General features: G+C 38.5%; 1 protein-coding gene and 1 long non-coding RNA gene across 2 annotated transcripts in view; one reads left to right on the top strand and one right to left on the bottom strand.

Annotated features, from left to right (window-relative positions):
• Positions 1–1,771: 1,771 nt before the first annotated feature.
• LOC148124729 (uncharacterized) lies at positions 1,772–6,085 on the bottom strand. The gene is made up of 2 exons (XR_015745108.1): positions 6,007–6,085; positions 1,772–3,845 (listed from the first exon to the last, which is right to left on the bottom strand). It is a non-coding gene; the product is annotated as an uncharacterized LOC148124729 (long non-coding RNA).
• Positions 6,059–14,016, top strand: part of TRPM7 (transient receptor potential cation channel subfamily M member 7) — a 60,506-nt gene continuing 52,548 nt past the window's right edge. Inside the window, exon 1 of the mRNA XM_087941408.1 lies at positions 6,059–6,479. Coding sequence (XP_087797534.1) covers positions 6,477–6,479 — 3 coding nt within the window. The 5' untranslated portion in view covers positions 6,059–6,476. The remainder of the gene's footprint in view (positions 6,480–14,016) is intronic.

Here is a 14,016-nt window from a genome sequence, read left to right as displayed (position 1 = left end):
GGCATTGAGGCCTTAACGTTCCCATTTTTTTAACCTTATCAAAACCTAAAAAAAACCCAAATCTGAAATGTTCAGCCCGGCCCTTTCCATTTTATAGCAATGTTGTTGTCACAAATCTTTTGATCTTCAGTGGCTGAAAGAAAAAAAAGATATACAACCTGTGGCCTCAAAATAGGACTTCACCCGTATAATAATACGTTATAATGTATAACGCAGAGGGGTTGTGAAATCATAAGATGAGTAAGATAGACAGGGAATCCACTGAGATGAGCCCATTCACTCATTATTGTTATAATTAGGAGTTCCTGTACTTAATCCATTGTGAGCTAATGAATATTATTTTTTAAAAATACTTAAGATAAAAATGGGAAGAAATATACAAAATCCGGAAACTTAACTTTTCCTCTTTAAACATAAGCACAAATAATAAAAGGCTTAGTTTTCAAAATCAGAGGCTCATTTTTACTTCTCCCTAGCTGACCTTTTATTGTCATCACTGTAACACATCATTTCAATTTTTATTTCAACCTACGCCCTAACGCAAAGCTTTTACAGCAGTTGTCACAATACTAATAGAATAAATTCAGCTCTAGCATTTTGATTTGAAATAGATTTTCCCACTATTAACATCTCTTGGAAGTGCTGATGAACAGAAGTTTAGTAACTTTGAGCGCCAACATAGTTTTAAACCAAAGATACTTGGAGGAATGTGTAAAAGAAAAAAATGGGAAAAAAGACTTGCCAATCCTTTAGTTTGGAGGTTATATAAGAATAACAGTGTAACATAAAACTTCCTCATTTGGTGTCTTCCATATATCATAGAACTGTAGCTACAGAATATTGTTAAGAATTCTGGGAATTGTATTCTACACATGTTTAAAAGCCATCAAGTTAGGAAAAGCTAGAGTAATTAGTAACATAGATCTTGTAGATCAACTGAAGAGACCGGAAGCTTTTGAAATAACTGTTCGTTTACGAGGTTTTCACTCAGGAGAAATAAACTTAATTTAAATGGAACTTCATTTAAGCTAATGAGAACAAGTCTAAAAAGCAATTTAAAAGCACTTGCTATTCTTTTTACTAGTGACTTTATTGACTTTATTTGTAAAGTCATGTCCACAAGATAAGGCAGATTCCTAAAGCAAGAATTTCCTCTAAATGTATGCATTATCTTATAGCAATTTAAAATATTGATTTTGTGTGGGTTTTTTATTTGAGGTGTGACACACCCATGAAAAAGGTTGTCTTCACGAGAACTTCCCTTCCATGCCCCAAGGTATAGGCAATGAAAAGTAGAATAGATCGTACCATAGCTACAATTCCTTAATCCATATATCAGATAATAGATTCAGGGACTTCCCTGGACCAGGGAAGAATTTCCATTCACTGTTGAGCAGAATAGAGAAATGGAAAACAGCCTACATTTTCTTGATGTACCACTGGGGTCTTCTGTATATGTTTTCTTGTAAGGGACAGGAGGCATATGGCTGGGATATTTCCTGTTTTCAGTCATAATTGATGAACCTTTATTTAATTATTACCTGAGTTTTTTTCTGTCAAAAGGCTTACTGATTATATGGGACACATTTAAAACAATCAAGGCTGCAGAGCAGGGATCCAATTGGCAACTGACCATCAGGTTTACAGACCTAAGAAGCTTGAAACAATAAATGCCAAGGTTTCTTATCCTGTCCCCAACATGATCCACCTTTCTTTTTTCTTTTATTCTTTTTAATTATTCTTTAGTCAACATGAATTCAAACAGACTTTTCATTTTAACACTAGTTGTAATAAATCAAGGGAACCCAAAACTTACATTTGCGTGAGGGACAGAAGAGAGATCTTTTTCTCTTAAAATGTTTTTTGATGAGAGGCAAGTTAAATTGTAGATAAAAGGTTAGTTTTAGTTTTAATTTTGCTGGGTTGGGAGAGTAAAAGATGGTTGGAAATGAATAGACTTTTTGAATTGATTTTGTCTATTTTTTTACATTATATTGTTTGCTACTTTGGAAATTTTAAAAAGTTCAATAAATTTAAGTCATAGAGGAATGTCAAATTTAATTCTGTTTAATATCTACATTCATTGAATTACATTTGTAAGGGATAGAGTTGACAAATTATATAAAATTGTCCACTGAACATGCCTTTGCTTTTTTGAGAGAGTAGAATAAACATGATTCAAATTATAAGAAATGTTCCAAGCTTCTCATTTTGAAATGTCAAATTAACAGTGTCTGTATGGACTATTTAACAATATTCTTTAAAATTGGGTGCTTTTAACTATTGGTTACTGAATAGCATGCTGGGAGCCACATTGGACATTTACTAAAAAATGCTTAAAAATTCAGTTGTCCATTTTCATTTTAACAGCCTTAGTAACAAGAATAATATTAATCATAGTACTGCTAGAGCAATAACCCAGTTTGATAATCACCTTCTTCACTGCTTTATTTCTGAAACATTGTATATTTTTATTTTCTAAGATTATTATAATTTGGAAAAACATTTTGTATCAAATAAACTTTCAGCAATAATTTAAGTATTGTTTTATTTCCTGTCTGGTTTACACATATAGCCTTGTTTGGCATCAATATGGCAATTATCACCTCCATTTGCTTTCCAGGGAAGAAGACAAACAAACAAACAAAAAGTTTATGCCTTCTTAGATTTTAAAGATGTATGTTTGAAGATGCTTTATTTATTTTTTTCGTCTGTTTGCATTTGCCTTTTAAAGTTTGGTTTGTAATTAATAATTTTAGTCCATTGTACCTTTTTATCGTCTATATTGGAAGCTGCCTTGAATTTTCAGTGTTCGTTGTTCCATATGAAACATCCCCTGTTTCTGGCCAAACTGTCCCTTGTACCTGTAGCATATTTACATTTCTTTGGAAGCCCTTTTGCTGTTCGTGGTAATTTTATTGCTACAAGAACAAGTTCAGGCTGGTTTGGTGAGCTATCAAGCCACAAGATAAGAGGTAGTCAGCCTTAGGGCACCTTGGCTGAGACCCAAATGATCCTTTATATACAGTATTCTTTTTGCAGGAATAGTAATATATGCGATTCCAGAGCTTTTGTGCTCCAACGACCAGGTAGTCCTTGACCTATAACTATCCGTTTAGTGACCGTTCAGTTACAGTGGCACTGAAAAAAAATGACTTAGGGTCATTTTTCCACACTTACGACCATTGCAGCATCCCTGTGGTCAAAATTCAGCCGCTTGGCAACTGGTTCACATTTATGACAGTCGCAGTGCCCTATAGGGTCATGTAATCTCCTTTTGCAACCTTCTGACAAGCAAGGACGATGGACAAGCCAGATTCACTGAACAACCGTATTAACAACTCAACAACTGCAATGATCCACTAAACAACTGTGGCAAGGTCATAAAATGGAGCAAAGCTCACTTAACAACTGTCGTGTTTAGCAACAGGAATTTTGGCTCAATTGTGCTCCTAAATCAAGTACGTTGTTTTCAAATCGTCTGCTTCAAGGGATCCTTTTTCTATTAACTTCTCCTTATGAGAGACTTCCGTGCTCTTCCCACAGAAATCTTCATCCTTAGATTCCTTTGCAATTTATGTTTTTTTAAAAATATAAATAAAAGTGCTTGTTCTACAATTCTGGGTGATAGATTGGTTTTCCTAGTCCAAAGTGGGTGGGCGAATTGAAATTTTGGAAGAGGAATGCTGATGTTCAAAAACACTTCCACTTGTCAACATCTATCGCATCTGTTTTATTGATGTTGAAAATTCTGATGTTCTCATGTATTGGGATACTTATGCCTTCAACCACATGGGGTGGCGTTATTTACTGGAATGTTGGCCATTCCAAGCTGTGCAACAACTCTGAAACCAAGGATATATGAATATTGTATTTAAACATTGACATGATTTTTTTTCGCAGATGCCTAACCTTTGTGTATTATTGTTAAAATAGCAGTCAAATCCAATGTGTTTTGCACAGAAATCAACACGACAAAATCCTCTCAATTTCCACATTTATAGGATTGCTAGTTTACAAGCTTAAGGCTCAATCTGCACAGAAATCAACAATGAAACTGTGAAAAGCAAACAAAATGATATGCAGATGACAGTATGCTAAAGACAGTTTGCCCTTGTTCGTATTATTATAACTACAAGTTGGTTATAATATGGAGGATATAGTTTAGTATTACAACTGTTAACCTGGAGTACAGACGAAGGTGACATTAAGACAGTGGCGTTTTATGACTATTGTATTTACAAAGTTGATATGCTAAGTTGATAATCATTATAACAGTTGAGAGTACAAGTAAAATGTTCGATTTAGCCTTATATCTTAAGGAGGTCATGCTGACATTTCTAGCTAATTATATTAAGAGCAAAGGAAGAAAGATTACAAAAGAACTGTCTTTTTAAGATGGTTTCGTTCTGTCTTTAGGCAACGCTTGTCATCAGTTTTACCTGTCTCACTTCAATATTCACAGATATCTACTCCAGAGTATAACAACACAATAAATACGTATTATAGAAGCCGAGTACAGGTCCTAGACACAGGCTTCAAGCATTGAAAACACAGCTCTGTTCCAATAATGCCCAAAGTTATGTTGTCTTCATTATTTGGATTATAAGGTAAGTGTTAAGTAATGTCAAATAAATGTTCATCAACAAGAGAGCTGATGAAGTGATAGCATCTTATTCCCTCCAGAAACTTTAGTTTGAATAAATGGCAATATGTTTAGTATAAGAACATGTACGGATGTGGATTGAAAGTGAATTGGGCAGCTGAATGACAGCTGAACATTTGAAACGATTAGGTGGGATGCATAGAACAGAGAAGTTACAAAGCTATTACTACATCATTATTTGTTTTTATCTGAACATATATATAACTTGCTTTTCCACTAAAAATCTTTTTTTAACCACATCACTGTTATTGGGGTTGGGAGAAAGGTTTGATAATTGGCATCTCATCCTTGTTTATGTCTGGCTTCCATGTTTTGAAAATGCACTTCTACAAAAGATACAAAACAGAAAAGGACCCAAACAAAAAACAAACACAAGGCAGAACATAATTATTCCAAAACGTGAAAATTGAAAGGAACAAATATAAAGCATTTTAAAATTTCAAAAAAGTCAAAATCCACTCAAGACTGCAAATACGAGTCTATTCATAAAGACCAGAGAGATGCACAGGTATACAAGATGCACATAAATCTTATACGTATCTATTATGCCTACACTATAGGCATCTCCCTAAATGGGGGTGACAACTGTATGGAAAACTATATACATAACAAAAACAACTATATATTTAACTTGAAAGTATTGATAAATTGCTCCAATCCCATAGAATTCTTCCCTTCCGTCTGTGTATAGATGGTTGTGATGTGTGTATATATACTCCATATATAAGATACATCTGTATTAGGTGAGTTATAAGGGGAGGTGCATATGCATGTGAGATATAGGAGCATGGATCAATAATGTGTGTGTGTGTGTGTAGATGGATGGATGGACATGCATACATTCTAGACACGCGTGTATGTGTGTGTAGATGGACAGGCATGCATACACGTATGTGTGTGTATTTTCATTCTACACACGTGTGTCTGAACAGGAGCAACGGGGGCTGCGTGAACAAATACACTGTGAGACAAACCTATCTCTATGGGCTTGCCTTGCGTGGCCGTGCATGACTAGGCACGTGTGACATTCGGCCGAGGATGTCAACCGGTGTCTCACACAGGCACACTATGGGTGCAGGAGGTGTGTGCGTGAGAGAGAGAGAGAGAGAGAAACGGGCGTGTGAGACACGGGGCAGCCCCACGGACGCGAGTGTGCTTGTGCCTCGGCACGTGTGCGTGGCAGGTGCTCTCCTTGCACGTGTGGGGAACACACAGATGCGTGTGCCTGAAACACCTGGCTCGACCCTCCGCGTGTATAAAGCAACGCAACCCACCACCACCACACACAAACACACCACCACCATCCTCACCGCTGCTGCACAACAGCCTCACAAACACACCTCAGCCGGGGCTCCCCTCAGCAGCGGCGGCGGCGGCGGCAGGAGGGCGGGCGAAGGGCGGCGCGAGCTGACGCGCGAGGCCGCGGCGTTGCTGCTGCTGCCGCCGCTGTCGGCCCAGTCGCACAATTATGAGAAGGAGCCACCAGGCCGCTCCTGCCCTCGCCGCTGCTGCCGCCGCCGCCGCTCTGGAGCCCCAGCCGGAGCCTGCCGCGAGCCGTGCCCGCTGCCTCGGCGGCCACCCCCTCCGCAGCCTCCCGCCACGGCGGCGGCCTTCTGGCGGGGAGACGCCGCCGTCCCCGGCCGCCGCCGCCTCGCCCGGCCGCTTCGGCCTCGCGCCGCTGCCGGGCTCGGCGCCCATAGATGGAGACAGGCCCCGGAGCCGAACCCCGAGCCGGAGCCGCCCGGCGTGAGCAGAGCCAGAGCCGCCGGCCACCAGACAGCTCAGCCGCCGCCCGCCGCCCCTGAGGAGGATGGTGAGGCCTGGCCCGAGGCCTCCAGCCCGGCCTCGATCCGCAGCAGCAGCAATCGGGCGGCGGGGGGTTGGTGTGGGGTGAAATTGAGACGACTCGTGTTGTGAGGGGGGAACGTGGGAAGGGCGACTCGCGAGTTTGCCTTGGACTGCCTGTCCCGTGGATTGGGCGCCACATGGGAACTGTAGTCCCAACTCCTCCAGGAAGGGAGAGGTTGGAATCGCTGGGGGAATAGGATGCATTGGAATCTGTTAGCGCGCCCCTAATTAGAAAAAAAAGGAGACGAAGAATCTCTTCCTATATAATGCACGAATAAATAACAATATTGAAGCTCCCCCTTGGACATGTAGCTATGGAGGAGCAAGGGAAAACATGTCAGCAGCCCCCCTTTTCCCAAGGCATAAACTCTCCCCCCTTTTTTAACTGAGCACGTGCTTGAATTGGGCTTGGCAGGCTGTGCCGGCCTTGAAAATGGGGTTACCAGCATAAAATAGAGTTTAATTTGATGCGTGCCGGTGCCTCCATGGTAGGGGTCTCCCATCTTAGCAACTTTAAGATTTGTGGACTTCAACTCCCAGAATTCCTCAGCCAGCAGAGCTGGCTGAGGAATTCTGGGAGTTGAAGTCCACAAGTTTTAAAGTTGCCAAGGTTGGAGACCCCCTGCTCCATGGAATAGGTGATCTGGAAAGAAACAAGATTACTAAAGGCAATAAACAAAGACATTTTGGGGACTCCTTCCATTTTCTGAACCTACTTTCTCTATTACTAATCTTATGTTGGGGGTAGGTATTTGCAAATTAAAATGCATTAGAAATCATACTTAATTTGTAATATATAGCACAAATGGGCAGGGGAACTGATGGGGAGCTTCTGGGTGCCTATCATGTTAAATTAGGTAGACCTAATCGAAGTAAAAGACCTAAGTATAATGGTCTAATGTAACCAGGTTTTTTGACATTGACAATTCAGAAACCCCTTATTGTTTTTAAATAGAACATTCTCAATGCAGAACACAACTCTCTCTCCTGCCCCTTGTGTCATCTGAGCCCTGGGCTACACTACGTTTTATTTTACGATAAGGACTTCAAGGAATGCCTCTTAAGATAAACCTGGAAGTGTCTTTCTCTTTCTGTAAGGTTTGCAGAAGTTTGACCTTATTGAGATAGGAGTTCTGGAGAAACACAGAAAGCTTTGGATGTCTAGCATGGCAAGGCTGAGAGAGCTGAGTTTCAGCATGTGTCCAGAGCATTGATTGGGATCACATATTATGCTCACCGAAAGTTTGCTTATGCTGCCATTGGTGGAATAACTTACAGTAGGCTGAGTTCACACTCTCTTAAAGTTCAAACAGAACAATTTGTATTACTGTTTGAGATGAAACATTTATCCGCCTTCTAGATTTAATTTTTTCTCTCCATCTGACTATGTGGGGGGGTCTGTTTAAAGAAATTACGGGATGCCTTGAAGTCTTCTCACTTTGGACCAGTGAGGTAGAATTCTCTCACTTAGTTCTTTGCATATAAGTAATAATTTAAGGTGCCTAGGAAATTAGAAAAAGGAGTGCAGAATTCCCCATAAATAAAAGTTGAATCGTACTTTTTCGTCAGGACTGTTCCCCCTCCCCATGGGAGGACAGTAAAGAATCACAGGCTACATCCCAGAAAAGATAATAAGCAGGTTTTCTCCTACCAAGTTCTTGAGTAAGCTTTGGAGTGGCATATTTGAAAGAATGAGTTTCATCAAGTGACAGGTGACCTGTTCCATGTTCTCATCCAACATGAACTTTGAAGAGGCAGACTAGGCTGGTTGACTGTAGGCTGAGTTAGCTGACCTGCCCTTTCAAATCTATTCAAACTAAGGTCATTTTTCCAGCTGACACTGCTTTCAAAATTGTCTCGTTTTCAGCTTCCTGGTTAAGGGAGCTTCAAAGGCATGGTTTAGTCTGGCTCTTAGTGGGGTGTGATTGGTTGAATTTGTTTGCTGTATGTATTTTCCAACTATTGTTATAGCTGCCAACACTTGCATCTTACCCATTTTGATAGCTCCAAGTTCTCATAAGCAAACTTTCCCACATTAAGTAAATAATTTATCATAAGGATTAGGAAAGATTATTTGAAGTAATGATTAACCTTGCCTCTGTGTATTCTATTGACTTTATAGTGGAGAGATTCATAAAAAAAAGACAACTGTATGCATCTCTAGCAGTATTTCTTATCCCTACAGAATACCTTGAATGTTTTGTTTGGAAGAATTGAAAGACAATCAGATTTAATTAATATATGCCTATATCTGTTCCAAAATAACTAACTAGTACAGATTATAGGAATCATTAGAGCCTCCCAGTTCTAACAGCAAATACACAATTCTAGAATTCACCTCAAAAAGAGATCTCTGGCAGATCTGTAGCATCGCAAAATTGTGCATTCCAATTACCATTTTAGGATCCTATAGAAAAGGACAGTTGTAAAACTTCGAGAGCTTGTAGCATCCCAATAAACCTTCAAATTCTCCTTCAAATTATCTGCACATAAGAGATGCTGTAGAGAAAGAAATACATCTATTTCATTACTGCATCCCTTCTTCACACAGTTTAAGACATACAGCACAATAGTGGAGATACATTTATTTCAGTTCTAGGTAGCCCTTTAATCTTTTTTTTAAAAAGGTATACAGCATTTAATTTTGAAGGCTCTCAAGGAATTATATTCTTAAAATATGTGAAAATTCCACATGTCATTTAGATTTCCATGCCATGCTAAGTCATAAGGTTTAATTTTGTTTACCTTAATTTTTTTTTGTGAGGTTAACTGTTGCAATTGGTAAACTGCAGTTTAAGGTTGATGGTACAAAACCAACCGGTAGTGGTTTGTTCAGTAAATCCTTGTTAAGCAACTCTTGGTTTGCAAAATGGGGAAAAATAGGCAAGTGGAAATATAAACAGGGCCAAGGTAGTTTTACTGTCTAATGTGATGTGAACAATTTTTTACTGGCACACCATTATTCTTTTTCCCTGGAGGTGTTTAAAATAAACATGCTTAATAACAGACACTGTTGATTGCATATATGAGACTTTATATTCCAAGGGAAAACAAAAGTGCTTAAGCTGAGCTTAAAGATAATTTTGGAAATAATCACTTTTGGCTAATTATATCTGTCAGTGCCTTATTTTCCACAGTTAGAAAGAAGTTGTTGTATTCTCTTGACCAAAACCAAATGTGGTTTGCCATTCTCTTTCTTCAGTTTCTTTCTACTTTCCCGTTTATCCTACATTCTGATATTCCCTCGAGATTTCCCCTGCAAGGGTTAAGCCAAATTAGCTTTTGAGTTGAAGCACTTTGTGAGATATGTGAACAAATCCTCCAGCTATTACCCTTCTTAATTCAAATTGTTCCTGAAGCCCGTTTGTTTCTTTGATGTTAAGATAAGTTTATGAATATGTTCAACACAATTCTATGTTATAAAATCTACCTTTGAGCTATATAAATATTCAGTGTCTTTATGTTGCAGTTTAAGACATTAGCAATATACAGCGTGCTATTTTTGTCTAGTCATTTTTAATTGGTACTTCATCAATAAGAAGTATGGCAAATTGAAAAAAAATAGGCTTAGAACTAACATCTAGGGAGTCAGAAAGATTCAGATAATAGAGTTGTGTTAAGCTGAACGCTACCATTTTTATCTTGAATAATGAAAGATTTAAAAAGAGAAGTATAGGAATTTGGTTTCTTGAATATATCCTTAAATCTTAGTAGAGAAAAATTAGAGATTGCCAATCAAATACAATTACATATATTAGTAAGTTCCATCCCAAGAACCATTGTCTTATTACATCACTGCAGCTATTCGATAAATGAAGCTGCATCTGTAGAACTATGACTAATGCATTCAGTTACGTAAATGATCAGAGCAACATCAAAGTTGCGTTATAAATATCAAGCAGCAGGATCTTTTTTCATTGTTTTTATAAGTACCCTTTTGTGTAGAATAGTTGCTGTTGGGCTTCAAATAGGCAATTGCTTTAGCTTCAGTACTGAACAGTTTACATTGGGGTAGTTCATTAAATTTTCTCTTTTGTTTGGCAAATGAGTCACCACTTGTTTATGTGTAGAAAAAAGTAATTACAAGGTGTGTAGATTTTTAAAACAACCATCCAAACAAGGAGTTAACTAGATACATTCTGAAGTGTAACCTTATTACACTTTCAATGATTGTTAATAGTTTGTAAATGTTTCTATTAAAATATGTCCATAGATTTGCCAATTGCAATAGGACTCAAAATTGCTTCCCCGCTCCTTCGGGAATATAGAGCATTATTATTTTCTATAGGTCTCAGAGTAGGAGTCACAGGATCTGTATTTAACATTTCCAAACAATATAAAGTGTGCCTTCCTTTGAGTGGTTATGAGTATTTAATTGGATTTAAAATGGGAATCGAAGTCTGTTTGCGGTTAATTTACAAATCGTTATTTTTGACAAACCAAACAGAAAGTACTTGATTCACTATTCTGTCAGCTGCCATGTGTATTTGGATGCAGCAGTACACATATTCAGAGCACACCTAATATAGTTATATGACACAAAGTGGGTTTCTGTAGGTCTTTGTGACCTAATCAAATAGATCCAAGCAGAATAAGAATTTTTTGCAGAAGAGAATTTTACATGCAGTCCTTTGAACCTATTTCTGTCTGTTTTGTTTGCTATTTATCTATGTTCCAAAACCAAACAAATCTGAATATGTTGTAATTTTCTAATTTCTTTGGCTGTTAAGTAAGAATATTTTCATAATAATCTTTTTAATCTATTAGTCATATCAGACATAAAGATTTAATAATGAAAGCTGGCAGTGAAATTGGGTTTTGCATATTTCCCAGAATCAGCTATTGTCTTTCAGATCAAATATCCTTGTTGAGCAACTCCTTTTGCAAGAGAGTTGAACAAAGAGGAACATTTGTTTAAAAGTGTAGAAAACGCACTCCAAGCAGTACAGTTTTAATAATGTTCAGACTAGCTAGCAGTCTCTAGTGTGCAGTACTAAGAAAAGAAGCTTTTTGTGTGTTGCATATCTATACTACAAGAGAAAAAGTTTGCCCTGGCACAGTTTTCATCATGAAACCATCCTCTTTCAATTTCTGATTTCCTTTACAGGCAGCCCTTGACTTATGACCAGAATTGAGCCCAGCATTTCTGTTGCTAAGTGAAACAATTGTTAAGTGAGTTTCGCCCCATTTTACGACCTTTCCTGCCACTGCTGTTAAGTGAATCACTACAGTTGTTAAGTTAGTAATACGGTTGTTAAGACAATCTGCCTTCCCCATTGACTTTGCTTGTTGGAAGGTCACCCAAGGGAGTTACGTGACTGTCATAAATATGGGTTAGTTGCCAAGTATCTGAATTTTGATCAATGACCATGGGGATGCGGAGATGGTAAGTGTGAAAAGTGGTCATGTCACTTTTTCAGTGCCGTCATAACTTGGAGCACTCACTAAATGAACTGCTGTAAGTCGAGAACTACCTGTATTTTCTCTTCCCAATTTTTTACTCCAGAAGATCTTGAATAAAATGCACCTGTGGAGGGAAGAAGGAGAGTTATTTTGCTTATTTGCTTGAACCCAAGGGTTGCTAATGCTTCTTAAATCAGCCCTCAGAACTAAATGTTCCATTGATCTTTTCTTCCAAGAAAGGTTACCAAGTTTATTCTGATGTTACTACGATCATAGCCAGAGGTTTTTAGTAATCTGATCAGCACCACACCCCTTGCAGGTAAAGTTACATCCCAGAGGCCTCCCTTAGATTCTTCCTGCAATATTTTCACATCTAAACAGAAATACTGTTTAGTCCACGTTATTTTTTCCCCAATGCCCTGTCAAGGCTTTTGTGTAATAATTATAAATATATTTACCTTGCATCTTTGCCTTGTGACAATTCTGTTGGTTTTAAGCACTTTGTCTTTCTTATTGTTTGATTATATTTCCTGTAAGTTTAATTTGTCTATTCTGAGCACCTCTGTACTGTATTTCCCCCTTATTTTTGACTAAAGGGTATGCGTTGTATCTCTTTTCATTTTTGTTGGATTAGATTTGTTGATCTCTTTAAGGCACAATACATTTTGATAAGATAGATGCAAATTCTGGAAGCATTTACGGGGCAAACCAGTTAAGAGGAATCATTCTGGATATATATCAAGTTTCGGTGAATCTTCGTTCTGTCCTTTCTATATGATGAATCACACCTCTTTTGGAATAACCCTGGAGATTAGAATTAAGAACAAAGCTTAGTTATTCCAGCTGGAGTGTGTAAAGATTTTTTTTTCTTTTTATGTGTGGATATTTTTGGGGGTAATACACAATGCCTCCTGCTGTATTTAAATACTTCTGGCTTTAGAACTTTTTAGAGGGCAAATCCAAAATGTAAGTTTTCTGAGTTCAACTTTGCTTTTTTATGCCATTGTAGGACTAAATCTTTTCCAGGCATAATGTGGTCCCCTGTGACCCACCTTCCTGTAGTTCAGGAGTCCCCAAACTTGGCAACTTTAAGACTTGTGGACTTCAGTGCTGACTGGAGAATTCTGGCAATTGAAGTCTACAAATCTTAAAGTTGCCAAGTTTGGAGACCTCTGCTATAGTTAAAGATTTCCACTCCTTCCTTTTGTTGCTTAACTTTAACCACAGTACAGATAGTCCTCGACTTATGACCCCCAAATTTCTGTTGCTGAGCGAGACATTTGTGAAGTGAGTCTGGCCCCACGTTACGTCCTTTCATCCCACCGTTGTTAAGTGAATTGCTGCAGTGTGTTAAGCCAGTAACCTGGTTGCTAAGTGAATCTGGTTTCCCCATTGACTTTGCTGGCCTGAAGGTCACCGAAGGGGATCACATGACCCCGGGATCACCGCAACTGTCATACATGTGAGCCGCTTGCCAAGCATCTGAATTTTGATCACGTGAATATGGGGATGGTGCAACAATGGTAAGCGTGAAAAACGATCTTAAGAAGTCACTTTCCTCTGTGCCATTGTAAAATGAAACAGTCACTAAGTGAATGATTGCAAGTTGAGGATTATCCTGTATTTTAGTTGGGATTCTTCTGAACCGAGGTAGACTTGAATCTCTGAAGTTTATTTGCCATTGTCATCTAAACTCACAATTGGAAACCATTTGCTTGTGGTCTCCTCAGATTGACGAGTAGACCTATTGCATGAAATACAAGAGACAAATAGCAGAATCTGTATTTGAGGGATGATGGCTTCGCTCTCATGTTTAAAACAGGAACTTCATTTGCAAAAAAGCAACCAATTGCCACTTGGAGACTGTTTAAGAATTTAGCAGAGTCTCTCTCTCTCTCTCTCTCTCTCTCTCTCTCTCTCTCTCTCTCTCTCTCTCTCTATCTATCTATCTATATATCTATCATTATCTGTCTCTCTGTCTGTCTATGCCTGCCTGTCTGTCTGTCTATCTATATTCGTTGTAACTTTGAACAGCTACCAAACAAACTGTTGTAAGTAGAAGACTACTTGCAATCCAAAACTCAACGTCAGCAGTGCAG

Source organism: Pseudonaja textilis, chromosome 13 (genome assembly GCF_049901715.1).
Source record: "Pseudonaja textilis isolate UNSWEBS1 chromosome 13, rPseTex1.2, whole genome shotgun sequence".
NCBI classification, from domain to species: domain Eukaryota; kingdom Metazoa; phylum Chordata; class Lepidosauria; order Squamata; family Elapidae; genus Pseudonaja; species Pseudonaja textilis.
This window is presented reverse-complemented; position numbering and strand designations above follow the sequence as displayed.